The sequence below is a fragment of the Perognathus longimembris genome, chromosome 7, assembly GCF_023159225.1.
Source record: "Perognathus longimembris pacificus isolate PPM17 chromosome 7, ASM2315922v1, whole genome shotgun sequence".
NCBI lineage: Eukaryota > Metazoa > Chordata > Mammalia > Rodentia > Heteromyidae > Perognathus > Perognathus longimembris.
The window spans coordinates 83,807,103-83,823,688 of record NC_063167.1 but is presented as its reverse complement, the minus strand read 5'-3'; the positions used below and the strand labels follow the sequence as shown (position 1 = coordinate 83,823,688).

General features: G+C 34.8%; 1 protein-coding gene across 1 annotated transcript in view; it reads left to right on the top strand.

Moving 5' to 3' along the window:
* The window catches only part of Col11a1 (collagen type XI alpha 1 chain), a 179,974-nt gene that overhangs the window by 42,737 nt on the left and 120,651 nt on the right, over window positions 1-16,586 (top strand). The window contains exons 5-9 of the mRNA XM_048352067.1: window positions 3,795-3,923; window positions 9,810-9,926; window positions 10,552-10,644; window positions 13,660-13,905; window positions 14,528-14,590. Coding sequence (XP_048208024.1) covers window positions 3,795-3,923; window positions 9,810-9,926; window positions 10,552-10,644; window positions 13,660-13,905; window positions 14,528-14,590 — 648 coding nt within the window. The remainder of the gene's footprint in view (window positions 1-3,794; window positions 3,924-9,809; window positions 9,927-10,551; window positions 10,645-13,659; window positions 13,906-14,527; window positions 14,591-16,586) is intronic.

The following is a 16,586-nucleotide window of genomic DNA, read 5'->3' as shown; positions in this document are numbered from 1 at the left end:
GATTCATTTTGGTCATTATTCATTTAACTAAAAGTAGCCAATAATGGCCAGTGCAATATGAATGCTTTGCTGTCTTAAAAATCACCTCTGTCAAATAAATTAGTCAATCAGCTTTTAGTTTAGCTTTTCAAAACTTTTAGATTATAAATGCAGTATATCATATATCTGGCAAGATGTCAGCAGGAAGACTTTTACTGCAGTCTGTAGTTGAATCCTCATATCCATCTGCATTCCACCAGCCATAACTTACCTATTTGTATTTCTTTTAGCATTTTGGTCCTGGGCCCCAGCCAGAATGATATGAAATGTTCAGTGTACAGAATTCTAGGCTTTCTTTACCCTGCTCCCTTAAAGTATTCCAGCTTCTTTCAGTTAACCTGTTTTAAAGTTTTCTCCTTCAGTATCGTTAATGACAGCACTCTTTGGTACTGAAATTTCTACTTAGATATCTTCATGTTATTAAAAGAAAATCCAGGAGGTAACTAATATATAGGAGGAAGGATATGTGCAGCTCACAATTTCTTGTAGCTCAAAGTCTTCTTGGGTGACTCTCTTGGTTTGGCATTTGTTGAAGGCAACTGTGGGCGGCCTATATAGGAGGAATAATCAAAAGGTGAGCTAAAGTGGGAAAGAAAGAGGGTTGGGGTCCTAAATTACTTTCTAAATCCTAAATCCTGGGTACCAACCAGGCTTTTAATGCATGGGCTTTTTGGATACATTGGATATCTGAACTGTGTCAGGAGGTCAGTGTTAGCTGGTGTTTGACAAAAATATTCTACTTCTGGCTTTTTGAAGTTAGTGGAAGAAAAGAGTCTTCAAGCCACCATCTTCAGATCTCAGCCTCCTTTGTAACTAGAAGAACAGGCATTAGCCATAGTTGTTAGGCTTGTTTCAATAGTGAAATTTCAGGTCTTCAATGATACAGACTGGTATTGGTAGTCTGTGGGAAATGCAGTCACTATTTGCTAGCTTGGCATTCAAGATGGACCATTATATTTCAGTTAGAGTTTGAAATGACCTACCTTCTGCATTAGCTATATAAATTTGCCTGCCTATCACCTGCCTTTCTTTCTTTTTTTTTTTTCTACATCATGGATCTTTACTCTATCACCTGCCTTTCTTGTGACACTATTATGTTCCAAGCCTATTTCTGTCTGTAAGGTTGTAATGTTCAATCAGATGAAGTGACTTTATCAGATGAAGTGAATTTATCAGAGCTGTGATCTTCATTGCATATTCAACAATCAGCTCCTATGCTTTCCAATTTAGGGAGGGTCAGACTGATGTCCATCAAGTATGGTTGCATTGGTAGGATGAGGAGCTGAATTTGAAAATCCACATACTGAATATTGACACCTATGGTCCAATGTTCTATGCCATAGTCTATCAGTCAATAAATATGATTTATTTACCCACATATGCATGCACAAAGTCACAATTTGATTTAATTGTGTCTTATATAGCATGTGAATCATCTTGTGGCATAGAAAATACAGAGCAGTGTTCCTTACAAATTCTCTGTACAAATAAGTGTGTTTGTGCATATAAATCAAAAGACACAGAAATTTACTGTGGGCTTTGAAAGAATTGTGCACTGTTATTCATTTGCTTGGCAGTGACATAAAATGTAGTGAGCTTCTTTTGCAATGCACATGACCTTCATCTGTATACACAGTTTCTTTCTGATTTTCTTTACATTTAGATGCCTATAAAGAAGTTCATAGCATAGACCAATTGACACAACTGTAGATCCTGGATGATTGTATCAAGTCAACCTTAAATCTTGGCGCTGTAGATTATTATAGGACCAGGATGGGTTTTTCATGCCTTGCATGTTGCAGATGCCAATTTTACATGGTAACTTCACCCATTTCCAGCTGTGGAAATTTCTATAACACTATCAACTCTGAGTATTTACACTTGTCATGATGCTCTTATTTACAGACTGTCTCACACAACATAACCTATGATTAAAACACTGTAAAATACACTGTGGGGAAAAATTAGTACAACTGATTTTTTTTTTACTGAATTTTAAAATTTCTTCCCAGGACTACATTTTATGGATAACTATTAAACACCTGAAATAAGAATTTATAGTGGAAAACTTGGCAGCTTTCCCTTTAATGAGGTCAAATAGCTTAAATAGAATAATAAGTATAAGCGAATGACATTGCTCTGAAAAATGCAGTAGTTCAAGAATACCATCTATACAGGTGCACATGTGTATATTTGCGTTATCACAACCATTTGCCTTGCTTCATTGTAATTTCTATTCAGTTAAGCAAAGAGGTCTAGAATTGGTGTGGTGAGGGAGCACCTTAGTTATTATTTCTCAAGGCATTCATTTCAGTTAGCTTAGAGGATTCAGAGTTCCAAGTCCTTAATGAGAAAGTTTAGGAATTAGAGTTTCCAATGGAAAACCATCAGTGATGCCATTAGCCAATGATGTAATGAATATTTACCGATGTCCCATTTTAAGCAGCAGAGTGGAGAACTGTATATCAAAATTCATTTTTGTTTCATGTGGTTATTCCTTTTCAATCATTGCTGTTTGACGGCTCGGGATTGAATTAAGTGGGGGTTGGAGAAACAATATCAGTATATTTCAGGAAGATGCATTTATTTACTTTGAGCAGATCCAGAACTTATAGATGTCAACAGTATTGCTTACCTAATTAGAACTAGGAAATTGAAAGGGAATACCAAAATTGAGAGACACAGGGTAAAAACAAACAAACAAACAAACAACTACAAAAGCAATACTTGCAAAACTGTTTGGTGTAAGTGAACTGAACACCTCATGGTGGAAAAGGGAAAGGGGAGGAGGGAGGGGGGTATGAGGGACAAGGTAACAAACAGTACAAGAAATGTATCCAATGCCTAACGTATGAAACTGTAACCTCTCTGTACATCAGTTTGATAATAAAAATTTGAAAAAAAAAATAGCCCCCATAGGGTAAAAAAAAAATCAGTATTGCTTGCCTACATAATTAACCAAAACTGGCCTGTGCAGGAAAATCTGTGAAATTGCTATCTCCAATTAACTAGCAAAAAGCCAAAAATAATAGAGGGCTAGTTTTGAGTGGAAACAGCTAAGGGAGTGTACCAGGTTCTGAGTTCAAGCACCAATACAAGTGTGCACACATAGACACACAAAATAAAAAGCTCTTGAAAACACTACATTATTTTAGTGTGTCATCTTATGAAAATTATAGATTTCTAATATGTGACTTTCAATATATGCTTAAGAACTTTTTTCATAATAAAAAGTCCCAAATTAACTTTGATACTTATAATTTCAATTTTTTCTAGTATTTGCCCTTCTCACTCTTCCTTGTCAGTAAGAATTTCTTTTTTAGCTAGTTGAATAGAGTTAATCGAGATTATTTATGTATGTGTATGTGTGTATGTATATATTTAGAACTGTCACACAGTAGTACCTAAATAACAAGTCATCACTCTTTTAATATTGGAAGTACCGTGATTTACTGATGTTTCATTTGTCCTTCTCTAGGGGAAGTTCACTTTGGATGTAGGGTATTGGGTTTTAATGAACGAATGAATGCATATCTCACAGATTTCTTGCACTAGTAAATAATATAGAACAACAATTTTCTATTGTTGCTGATTTCTGAAGTGTGAGTTTCTCTCATACTTTGTCTTTATATTAAAGTAATAGTGTGTGGGTTTTCTTCACATTTTGACAAATGAAAGACACACTGACTTTGGGAGAACTTGATAGTTATGCGTCCTTACTTGTTCTGATGATATCTGTGTCTGTTTGTTCGAAGGGCGACATTCAGCAGTTCTTGATCTCCAGTGACCCCAAGGCTGCGTATGACTACTGTGAGCATTACAGCCCAGACTGTGACTCGATGGCACCTAAGGCTGCACAAGCTCAGGAGCCTCAGATCGACGAGGTAAGGATTAACCCTGGCGCTTCCATCTAACGACTTGTACATAGATTTCACTTTCCGGCCTTTATTTCAATTAAACTGTACTTTATACTTAATACTTCTTTAATATTTCCTGCAAGAAAGGACTCCAAGATATTTAGTATTTTTTTCTTCTTGCTTAAATACTTTGCTGCTTCATTTTTATTAGAAATAGTATTTCATTTGGGTACATCCATAGACTTCAGTGGGGGGGGGCACTTTTTTTTTTTTTTTTTTTTTTTTTTTGGCAGTCCTGGGGCTTGGACTCAGGGCCTGAGCACTGTCCCTGGCTTCTTCCCGCTCAAGGCTAGCACTCTGCCACTAGAGCCACAGCGCCGCTTCTGGCCGTTTTCTGTATATGTGATGCTGGGGAATCTAACCCAGGGCTTCATGTATATGAGTCAAGCACTCTTGCCACTAGGCCATATTCCTAGCCCCCGGGGATACAATTTCTTACAGCTGTATTTCTCTTCTTTATACTTAAATAGTTACACACACTCAAGATAAAAGGAATGTATTTTCAAGGTGAAAATTGTGTCTGAGAGTCTTTGAAAATTACTATTGTAAAGCTTTCAAGTTCCATTGAATGAAATATTAGAGGTTTGCTTTTTCTCACGTTTTATTACTCATAGGGTGGCTAAAATGAAGGCAAAGAGATTTATGTTTTCATTGGTAGAAATAAAATTATGTTTTGAAATTTAGAATGGACGTGAAAATTTGAGAACACTCAAATGGTTCTAAAAGATAGCTCGACTAGTTTTTTTTTATTTCTTTTAAATATGAGTTCCCACCTTCTGAGTTTTATATAGTTAAGATAGCTGATGAAAGTGCTTTTAAAATGTATTGTTATTTCTGATGTGAACTCAAATTAGAGCTTATGCTTAAGCCGTGAAAGTATATCTTTGACATTAATACTTTATTTTTAAAGACAGAAAAATTTTTTGTAATCATTCATTCCATGGTTAAATGTCAATGTTTTCCTAAAACAGGTAATATCTTAAGAAGCCAGCAGGAAGAAAAATATTAAAGAGCAAAGAATAATTATTTGGATATTTTGTTCACTTGCTTCATGACTCCCAAGAACTTCATTCTGCTCATTTCCTTAAGATTCACTAAATGGTTTTTCTCTGTTCTCCAAGGCAACAGTGAAATGCCTATAGATTTGGGTTCTTGTTTTTCATGGGCTATGTGAAGGTTCAGTTTAAATGTAGGACATTTAGTGGACAAGGTCAAGGCTGATATATAGATTTACTTTGATATTTTCTCCTTTCTCTTTTTTACTGTCTTTCCCTCCCTCCCTCCCTCTTTCCCTCCTTCCCTCCCTCCCTCTCTCTCTACCTCCCTCCCTCCCTTCCACCCTCCCTTCCTTCCTCCTTCCTTCCATCTTTTTTTCTCATTTTTCTCTTTATTTCCTTCTTTCCTTCCTTCCTTCCTTCCTTCCTTCCTTCCTTCTTTCTTTCTTTTATTTCTCTCTCTTTTTTTTTTTGCTACCTCCCCTCCTCTTGCCTCCCCCCTGTCTCTTTTTATTCCTTTTCTTTCCCTTTTCTTTCTTGTGCCAGTTCTGCATGGAGCTTGAATTCAAGGCTTCATGTTCTTACTTATCTTTTTTTTTTTTTCATTCAAGGCTGTTACTAAACTATTTGAGCTACATCTTCATTTTCATCGCTTTGTTGGCTAATTGGAAAAAATAGTCTCACAGTCTTTTCTGCACAGACTGGCTTTTAACTGTGATCCTCAGATCTCAGCCTCTTGAGTAGCTTGCATTACAGGGGTGAACCACCATCACGTGGCTACTTTCTTATGGAAAATGATGCTTATTGTTTTCAGTGACAGCTGTGGCTCTGATTTTTGGAAGCAGGATGGTATGCACTTTTAATACGTCTTTGGATGATTTGTTCACATGTTTTTATTGCTTATATGTCATTTCTGCTGTACTATTTGAAATTAGCATAGTCTTTGTTCAGCTTGTAAATTTTATTTAAAAATAAGCTTTCTTTATTTCTGTTTTAGTTTAAATGTATATTTACATGCTTCTGTGATGACAAATTTGTTTTTACCAGAGAATTTGATGAGAAAAATTACACCTGGCTATAGTACAAATTGGTTGAGTAATGCAATAGAAAATTACATTTGTTACTAGTTTCTTTGGTGAATGTGTGACATGTTTGTTACTTTTTTTAATGAAAAATTAGTTTCCACTTTCTCCTATATGCCTAGATTCGATTGTCATTTCAAAAAAATAAAATAAAAACCCACTCTAGAACTTAAAATGCTAGTTAATTAGCTTAGTAGCCATCCTTACGTTAATTTTGTATAGTGTCCATACTGTGTCATTTCTGTACATATGTTTTTTCAGAATGGATAGTCTACCTAAGCAAACAACAAAACAAGTTACTTGGCAGTGATTAGTGAACATAAATTGCATAATATAATAATCACTCAATTTGTACTTTATATTCTTAAATAGTCCATCAATAAGTTTATGACATTACATTTTTGTAAACTACCCCCCTATGCTTTTCCTAAGTTGTATTTTTGTCCAGGTGCTATATTTTTATAACTCACTCTAGTCCACTAAAAAAATTCCACTGTGCATGTGCTTGACACAAGATTGTGTCATATCATGGAGTGAGATGTGTATATTATTAATAGACTTTAATTTTATAATTATGTCATCAATTTTAATTTTACTTGAACTTACTTGTCACCTTAATTACAATTGTAACTAGTATTGGATGATGCTATTTGTAGTCTTTACAGCACTAAGTTATCCTGTTACTCTATTAAGAAGTTACATGTTATATTTATATATGAATCATTCTATTACAAACACTACATATAATGCCATATATAATGTAATTTATATAATTTTTTACAAAGATTATAAAAGGAAAATAAAGCAAAGGAAAGACAATCTTCATTAAGACTGACTTCTCCAAATACGTACCTTAATCACTTTTCAGTGCATATAAATCTTCAGAGATATGCAGGATTTTACTGGTGGTACTGCTTATCTGATGAACTGAGGACAAAGTTTGCCACATTTCTAGCAGATCCTTTCCCATCATCTATTCTAATTTCTCCTAAACAAGTCAGAGCTCAGGGTTAGAATCAGTCTGTCTCTGTGCACCTTCCTGCATGTATGCATCAGCCATTCTCAAAATAATACTGTGATCAGCATAATCCCCAAGACTTATAATGCTTTCTGTATACCAAAGATGACCTACGTATACTAAAAATTCCTTCTCTCCCCTAAAAGTGATGCTGGGTAAATAAAAAATTAATAATAAGGAAGATGATTTTTTTATTGATTCCTAAATAAGCCCTAAAAGAAAGATGGTTTTTGCTATTTCAGAAAATGTGTATGCTCTGTCCTCTGTTTCCCTCATAACCACACTGACATTTCCTCATTCTGAAAGACTTCCAGTAGAAGAGAAGATTAGAAAGGTTGGAAGAGATTTTCCTCTCAGGATAGCAAAGCAGAATATAGTTAGTTACTCTCCTACGGATTTCAAGCTACAACTTTTCCCATGCTTTTGCTGGTTTAAATTTTTAAATGGAGTCTATAAGGGCTAAACTTAAAACTCTAAAGATTAAACTGGAAATATCTGCCCTCTTTCCCCTCCTTTCTCCTCCCTTTCAAGTCCTTCCCCTTTCTTCTCCTTCTCTTCCTCCCTTCACTTTTCCTCCTTCTTTCTCCTCTCTTCTTATTTATATTTGATATGGTCTCACTATGTAGCTGAGGCCTCAAACCTAACACCATCCTGCCTCAAATTTACCACCATCCTTCTTCAGTTTCTTGAGTACTAGAATTAGAGCCTTGATACCTGGCCTGCAAATTTTCCCCCATTTTATTTCAAGTTGGTACCTAGTAGTTATAGAAATGGAGTATTTTCTATTCCAGCATGGATGACTGTACCTATAGGAGAATTAGTTATTGGTAATTGTTCAGTCACCATTAGTATTTTTTAATATGTAGCTAAATGTGATGTTTAATTTTATTTACTCAGTAATGTTATCAATAATGATTTGTATTATATTCCCTTGCAATTCATGGCACTTTATTTTGCCTGAAATGAATGAAAACCCCCAAATCTTCTGTCTACATGCATTTTTCATTTTAACAAATGCAGGGAAATTCTAATAAGAATTTGTTGAAATTCTTCCCGAGAACATTCGTTGCAAATGAACTTAGCACTAAAGGGGAAACATCTCAGTCTGTTTATTAGTCATATCGAATTGGAGTTTTTGAGAACCATAAGGAACACAAAAGGAATGTCCTGTTTATTTTTCCATAAACTTTTAGATGGATCACCTAAAGCATTCACTCTGGTGGATTTGATTTCACAGAGCCCAGATGAGCAAAAAGGCTACAGGATCAGTTTGGACATATCTCATTATGTCTGTGAAATTTGTATTCATTTGCATTGCTTTCTCTAATATAGCCTGTTAGCTGGCTTTGTACAATACTTCCTAAAATACTTGTTATCTTGCTGGGGGATTGAAAGACATTGGAAGAAATGCTAAGAGAATTCCAGTGGAGATATTCATTCCTTTTTTTTTTTTGCATTTATTTGGATGTATATAATTTAATATTTATTTATTTATTTCAGTCCTGGGGCTTGAACTCAGGGCCTGAGCACTGTCCCAGGCTTCTTTTTGCTCAAGGCTAGCACTCTACCACTTGAGCCACAGCATCACTTCCGGCTTTTTCCTGTATATGTGGTGCTGAGGAATCAAACCCAGGGCTTTATGTATATGAGCCATGCACTCTACCAGTAGGCCATATTCTTAGCCCTGGACATATATAATTTAGTTTGAGCTTACTGAATTTACAGCTTAAATATTTATGCTGTGTATGACATTAGCATTTTTATAGTTATTTTAATTTAAACCAAACATTCATATTTATTAATATTTGTGTAGTTGATGGAAAATTTTTTTAAAAATCATGAATATATTTAGCATCATAAGTGAACACATTATTTCCTTCTTTTAGCATGTAGGGTGTTCTTTCGATTCACATGATTATGAAATATATTAGTTGAATTAAATTTTTTCATACACAGTATCTAGGATAAATTACTATTTTTCTAATAGGAATTCATTTTAAGGAGTTTAAGATACTGAAATGTTATGGTCTAGTTTTCAATAGAGAGAAAAATAACTAATTTCAGACTGAAACAATGTGCTAATTTTTAAACTTGAAATATTTTCATGCTTTGTAGTATTTTGTGTTCATTGTGAAATAGGTAATTCTACAAGAAATCAGAAACTTCTAAATAAATTTTATATCTCTCTTTTCCATTCGTTATAGTATCTAGAAATACTCTTTTTCCATTTCATGTTCTTTGTATTCCATTCCCTTCTTTTCTCATTCTTACAAAGCAGGCATGATAATTTCCTTTTAGAGATGATTTCTCTTTATGAATTCATTGTTAAACAGAGTGTTTAACAAAATATGTACCTATTGAAATTACTACAAAATCCTTTTAGTGGAATGTTGCCTAAATGTTTTTTGCATATCAAAACTAACATGAATATTTATAGCTATGTCCAAGAACATGCTATGTTGAAATTAATATTCAGTAACTAGACATTTTGAATTGAGATCCAAACTCATTATTTTCCTTACAATCATAACATCTGCTCTGCTCTTTGAAACCCTGCTTTTTCATTCCTGTGTTATTATACTCTGCAGGAGTCAGTATAATACTTCCTGTATGCATTATAAATTTGAAATAACAGTATTTCCCTGTCTGTCTCTTAACTTTTACCCAAAGTAAAATGTTAAGAACAGCATTCCCACTTTGTTAATGGTATTACTTGCAACTAACCGAGACACCTGGTATTTTTTCCTCTGCAACGTAGTATGCACCTGAGGATATTTTCGAATATGACTATGAGTATGGAGAAACAGAATATAAAGAGACTGAACTTGTAACAGAGGGACCCCCAGTAACAGAGGAGACAGTTGCACAAACAGAGGTAAACACAAAGTAGTGTCTTTGTATGTGGTGTTCCACTCTTCGTCGTCCTATGGTTCTTTGTGCCAACTATTCCTCAGACTTATCACAAACCTGTCATTCATCTTTGTATTTTTTTCTGTGAAATAAAAATGAGGATTTATTTTTTCAACAGTAGTTTCCCTGGAGGAGTGCTGACCATATTGGCCTTTGGTTTGCTCATCTTTTCTTTCAGCCATGTTCTTTATTTCTCTTCTTACTTTATTTATGTTGTCCATTCCATCTTTCATCACATTTTTACAGAAAAAGAAATCCAATTTCAAAAAGAAGACGAGGACAGTGACTACTTCCTCAAAGGAAAAATCAAAAAAGTTTACACCCCGCAAACCTGAAAATTTTTGCATCCAAGAAGAAGAAAAGTTATCAAGCAACAGCAAAAGTCAAACTAGGGGTAAAGGCAGCAAGGAAAAAAGCAATCAAGATCTATCCTAGATAAACTGAAGATCTCTGATAAACCATAAACTTAACCCAACTATATAAATTTTCACTTAGCTAATGCTATAACCCAATTAATTAATGACTTTTTTCACCTGTTTGGGATTCCTTTATATATTTACTAATTGTTTATCTTTTGCCTTTATCATTAGGCCAATATTATAAACGATTTCCAAGAGTATAACTACGGAACAATGGAAAGTTACCAGACATCATCTCCTGGTCGTATGTCTGGCACAAATGAGGTAATACACATAGGTAGCCTTACCTCAGCATTGACTTCTTTTCTTTTCAATGTTCAGTAATTTTTGATGTGCTTCACTCTGGAAGAATTGATAAGCTCTAAAACATGGGATGTATTTATAGTTTCATAAAGAGTCAAAGAAACCATAACATTGGTTTGTTTGCTCTTGCTATAAGCTATTCTCAGTGGCAATTCAGGATTTGCATAACTTTGCTTTATGTAAACAGAAATCTGGTGAAACTGAATTGGCCTATGATACATTTTCTCTGTGGCTTCTCTGACATTCTTACAATGGTTCTGAGAAGAGCCTTCTGAAGTGAAAATTGTATCATTCACTAATACGATATGTTTAAAATTTTATTTCAGCTGAGCAATAATTAATCATGCATAATTCTAACATCAGCAAGGATTTTGAGTGAATATACTTAGTGTATTTTGATAACAATTTTTGTTTTCAAACTTGTAAAGAATGTAAGAGCAATTATACTTGAGCAGTATATGTTAATAATTTCATAATTTTCTATGAAAAATATTTAAGTGCACACAGATATAATTCTTCTGTCTTGAATTTTGTATGTTACATGCATTTTTGTTGTTGTTGTTACTGATACTGTGCCTTGAACTCAGATTTTCCCTTCAGATTCTTTGCTCAAAGCTGATGTTCTACCACTTGATCTACACCTCCAGTTTTACCTGGTTGTTAGTAGATAAGAATCTCACAAACTTTTCTGCCCAAACTGGCTTTGAAGAACACTCCTTAGGTCTCAGCTTTTTGAGTAGCTAGGATCACTGGGAAGTGCTTGGCCTGTACACAGAATGTGACCATGAAAAAATCAGAATACAATCCAGTTTACTTTTCTTTAATACACGTTCTTCAGATTGTATCAGAAAATGAAATTAAGGAGTGTGTAAATAATTTACACACTTAAAATGTACTTAAAACTTATATAACAGGCTAAGAATGTAGCTTAGCGGTAGAATGGTTACCTAGCATGCATGAAGCCCTGGGTTTGATTCCTCAGTACCACATAAACAGAAAAAGCCAGAAGTGGCGCTGTGGCTGAAGTGGTAGAGTGATTGCCCTGAGTTCAAGCCCCAGGACTGGCAAAAGGAAAAAAAAATAAAGAATGAAACTTATATAACAGTTGTCCAATTGTGACAAATAATCTCAATGATATTTCATATGCAAGATTTTTTAGAATAATATTTTGAGTGTAATTTTAAGGTTTAACATTCAAATTCAACCAGAGCTTTTAATTCAGAGATATAAATATTTATGTTCTGATCTTCCCTATTCTTTGTCTAAGAGTACAAGATATGATTATTGGGCATTTTATTTTAATTAATAATTTCTAAATCAATCAAATTATGATAAATGTGTGCATATTTTTTATTCATATAACTTAATATGTGATTACTTATGTACTCAATATTACTATATCATCTGTTTTCAATTACCTTGATAAACATGCTATTTAAAAATAATTCAAAAAGTTATTTAAAATTTTCCTTATGAGCAGGGCTGGGGATATAGCCTAGTGGCAAGAGTGCCTGCCTCGGATACACGAGGCCCTAGGTTCGATTCCCCAGCACCACATATACAGAAAACGGCCAGAAGCTGCCCTGTGGCTCAAGTGGCAGAGTGCTAGCCTTGAGCGGGAAGAAGCCAGGGACAGTGCTCAGGCCCTGAGTCCAAGGCCCAGGACTGGCCAAAAAAAAAAAAAATTTTTTTTTCCTTATGAGCAACAAAAGGTGTAAAATTCACTATATATGTATGTATTTGTGTGTATATATAATATATATTGCAGAATTTATGCTATCCAAAGAAATTATTATGAGGAAAAGAAATTCATTCTACTTGTTATACATATATTTTACATATATGGAAACAATATGAAATTTACATTTACTGTTGACATATTATTTCTTTCCTTTTTTTCATTATGAGGTTGATAAATAAGTACTCTCTCACTTCAGCCATGCCCCTAGTCCTTACATTTTTTAATGGTGTTTTTGAGATAAGGTCTGTGATTTAGTACAAAATTGACCTCAGACCATTGTTCTCTTTTTCTTTCTAACTGAATATGTAGAAATAAAGGTGTGTACAACCATACCCAGTTTACTTCTGTAATTTTTGCTCATCCTTGTACTCAGGGCCTAGGCACTGTCCCTGAACCTTTCTGTGTTCAAGGCTAGCACTCTACCACTTGAGCCACAACACTACTTCTGGATTTTCTGAGTAGTTTATTGAAGATAAGAATCTCACAGACTTCTCATACTAGGCTGGCTTCAAACTGCAATCCTCAGATCTCAGCCTCCTTAGTAGCTATGATTACAGGCATGAGCCACTGGTGCTCAGCTCCCAGTTTGTTTTTGAAACTGTCTCAGGGTTGTTCCCAGGTTGATTTGAACCATGAATCTCTTAAGTTTTTGCCTCCAGAGTAGCTTGCATTATGAGATTATGCACTATCAGGTCTGTCATACTCTCTAACCCTTTGTGAGTTCATTTATAAATATTTTCTATTTTATTGTCATAAATTGTGAGAACTATCATTTATGTTTTGTTTACTTCTGGCATATTGCTTCTCTATATAGACTATATTCTGAGTAATCATTGCAGTCATAGATTTCATTTTATACTGCATTGGTATTTTATTTCAGGGACCTGAATATCACACTTATAGGCATTGTATTTCAAAATGATATCCTGTGAGATTTGAAAATTAAGCAACTTTTACTGATGCAACTAGTTAAAATTTTCAAATCTGACAAATTCCTAAAGTTGACTAACAAGTGATTTTCTGGGAAAGCAATATTTTTTTGTGCATCTCAATGTACAAAGGTATTTCTTTTAATGAGACTAAAAGACTGAAAGCCTTCCTGGCCTTCAGTCTTGCTTGAGTAGTAATAAAATCTCTTCTTGTCACATGCCATAAAGCTGTCATCGCAAATGCTTACCTTGCTTTACTAACAGTAAACGTCATATTCTCCAATCCCTTACAATATACATGAATAGCCATATCCTGTTGAAGAAGGTTTTACTGAAGAATATCTTACTGGAGAGGATTATGAACCCCAGAGGAAAAATACCAAGGATATACTTTATGAAAACAAAGAAATAGACGGCAGGGATTCTGATCTTCCGGTAGATGGAGATTTAGGCGAATATGATTTTTATGACTATGAAGATAAACCAACAAGCCCCTCTATTGAAGAATTTGGGCCAGGCGTACCAGCAGAAACTGATTTCACAGAGACCAGTGTAAGTCAGCATTAGGCTGTGTGTCTTTGTGTGTCTTGGTGGATTTGTCTGTTTCATGTTGATCTATGTCTAAATGTCTTTTCAGGTTTAGAAATGCAGGTTGAGTTTGCATGTCAATGACAAAAAAATTGTGTCTTAAGCCTCACTGGTAATTTCCAGTGGGAACCTTCAGGGGGTGTATGTCAGCCCTCTTCCTTTGAATGTATAATCTTGAGAAAACTTAAACCCACCATTTCTTGTCATTGATAAGATTAAAACATAGCCATTGGTACTATTATTAGTAAGCCTAGTTTCTGATTTTTAGATTACTATTTTTAATTTAACTCAATGATATTGAATCCATCAATCATTAATTAACCATTAACCAATCACAGTATTGTGGAATAATAATTGAGGTTACAGAAATCTTAATGTTTCTCTGATAAAACGTTACTCTTTTCTCATATTTAATATTCAGTATTTATGTTTATTTCCACTACTGGACTTCAATCAGTTTCTCTCTTACAAAAGTACATGCTTAATGATAATTTTAAACACATTAAGGTGATTAAATTTTTATTCAACTCTTGAAAACTGGATTGTATCAAAGTCATTTTGGCTGTTTGAAATTTTCATCCAACAGATAAATGGCCATGGGGCCTATGGAGAAAAAGGACAGAAGGGAGAACCAGCCGTGGTGGAACCAGTAAGTTGTGCTTAAATACCTTGTCATGTGTGTTTAATTCACCCAATAAACCTCTGCCATCCTTCATTACATTTGTATGTTCATGCATTCACAGTGAGAATATTTTGTGGCCTGATGTCAATACTCTGCCACTAATAAGTAAGTCAGAAATATCCCTTCTGGTAAATGCAGTTTCAATGAAACCAAAAGGTTATATAGGTCTGTCAATTTGGATTTTGAAAGTACCTGAGGGTTTTTGTTTGTTTGTTTGTTTGTTTGTTTTTACCAGTCCTGGGGCTTGAACTCAGGGCCTGAGCACTGTCCTTGGCTTCTTTTTGCTCAAGACTAGCACTTTGCCACTTGAGCCATGGCGCCACCTCTGGCCTTTCTATATATGTGGTGCTGAGGAATCGAATCCAGGGCTTCATAAATATACGAGGTGAGCACTTTACCCCTACTCCATGTTCCCAGCAGTACCTGAGATTTTTAAGAAGTCAAATTCTGGGTTGGGGATATAGCCTAGTGGCAAGAGTGCCTGCCTCGGATACACGAGGCCCTAGGTTCAATTCCCCAGCACCACATATACAGAAAATGGCCAGAAGCGGCGCTGTGGCTCAAGTGGCAGAGTGCTAGCCTTGAGCGGGAGGAAGCCAGGGATGGTGCTCAGGCCCTGAGTCCAAGGCCCAGGACTGGCCAAAAAAAAAAAAAAAAAAAAAAAGAAGTCAAATTCTCTCATTTTCCAGCAACAAAAAGAGAATCTAAATGATCTAAAACAATTTTCTTAAGTGAGGGAGCAAGTTGGTGACGGATAAATGAGGAAGGGAACAGAGGACAAATACAGTCAAATGTTCAGTGTACATATGTGGCAGAGTAAGTGTGGAATGTGAAATGAGTCTGGGGAAGAGAAGAAACAAGATGGGTCGAAAGATGAAGGGGTGACTCTTTTCAAGAATCAGTGAGCACTTTTTTGGATAAGTTAAATTGTGACCCCTCAGTGCAATCTCTTGAAGTTCAGATTAAAAAAATAATAAAAAGTATGTGTGTGGCTGAATATATACATCCTGGATATATATAATGTATGTGTGAAATCTGTCCATTCAAACAATTTACATTAATGTGTTTCTTTCAAAAATCCCCCCTACAAAATAAAGTTTCAAATGTCAAATAGAACATGACTTTTAGCTTTCCAAATTTTTAATCTTAAGATTTTTCCCTTTCAAATATATTACCATATTAGAAATGTATTAGTTGGTACATTTAATTCTTTCAGATCCAAACTGTATTTTGTTCTACTATAAAAAATTTTTCACTCACCTCTTCAACTTCTATGATGAAATAAAGCTCTATTTCCTTCCAAAGTAAAAATTTTAAAATTTAGATTGTTCTTGCCACTTGTAATATCAATGACGAACATTTGACTGAGAAGAAATTTTACTATTGTTCTTCTAAGGGCACACTTGAGGAAATAAATGGATTATCATTGGAAATAGCATATTTAACTCTGAGCCATGGTGTCATTGTAGAAACAACAAGGTTACAAATGTTAAAAATACAAACAACACAGATAAAGTTTAAAAACTTGCAAATTCTGAGGTCTTCCATTGCCCATATCAATGAAAGGCTTAGAGATTTTTTTCTCCAAGTGAATTTATCTCTGTAATAACACATCACCAATGATATTTAAAGGAGATATTATCATTTTCAACTTCAATTCAAGGATTTCTCTTGAATTTAAGTGCTCAGGGAGCACTTCCACTTGCTCCTTCACACACCCAGATTTGTTGAATTCTTATCTAGCTCTAGACAGTATTCTGAGACCCTGGGAAACCCCCAGTTGAAAAGTCTTTTTCTTGCGAACAATTGTGCTGTTATAAGTCCATCTCTATCATACCAGTTGTCCTTAGATACTATTGAGGGGAGGAACCCCAAGGCCCAATATTTCTGTCTTCAGTAATTCTCTCTTTTCCTGTGCAAACATGCTTGTAGTCAATTTTATAACCACAGGAATAGAAAAGTC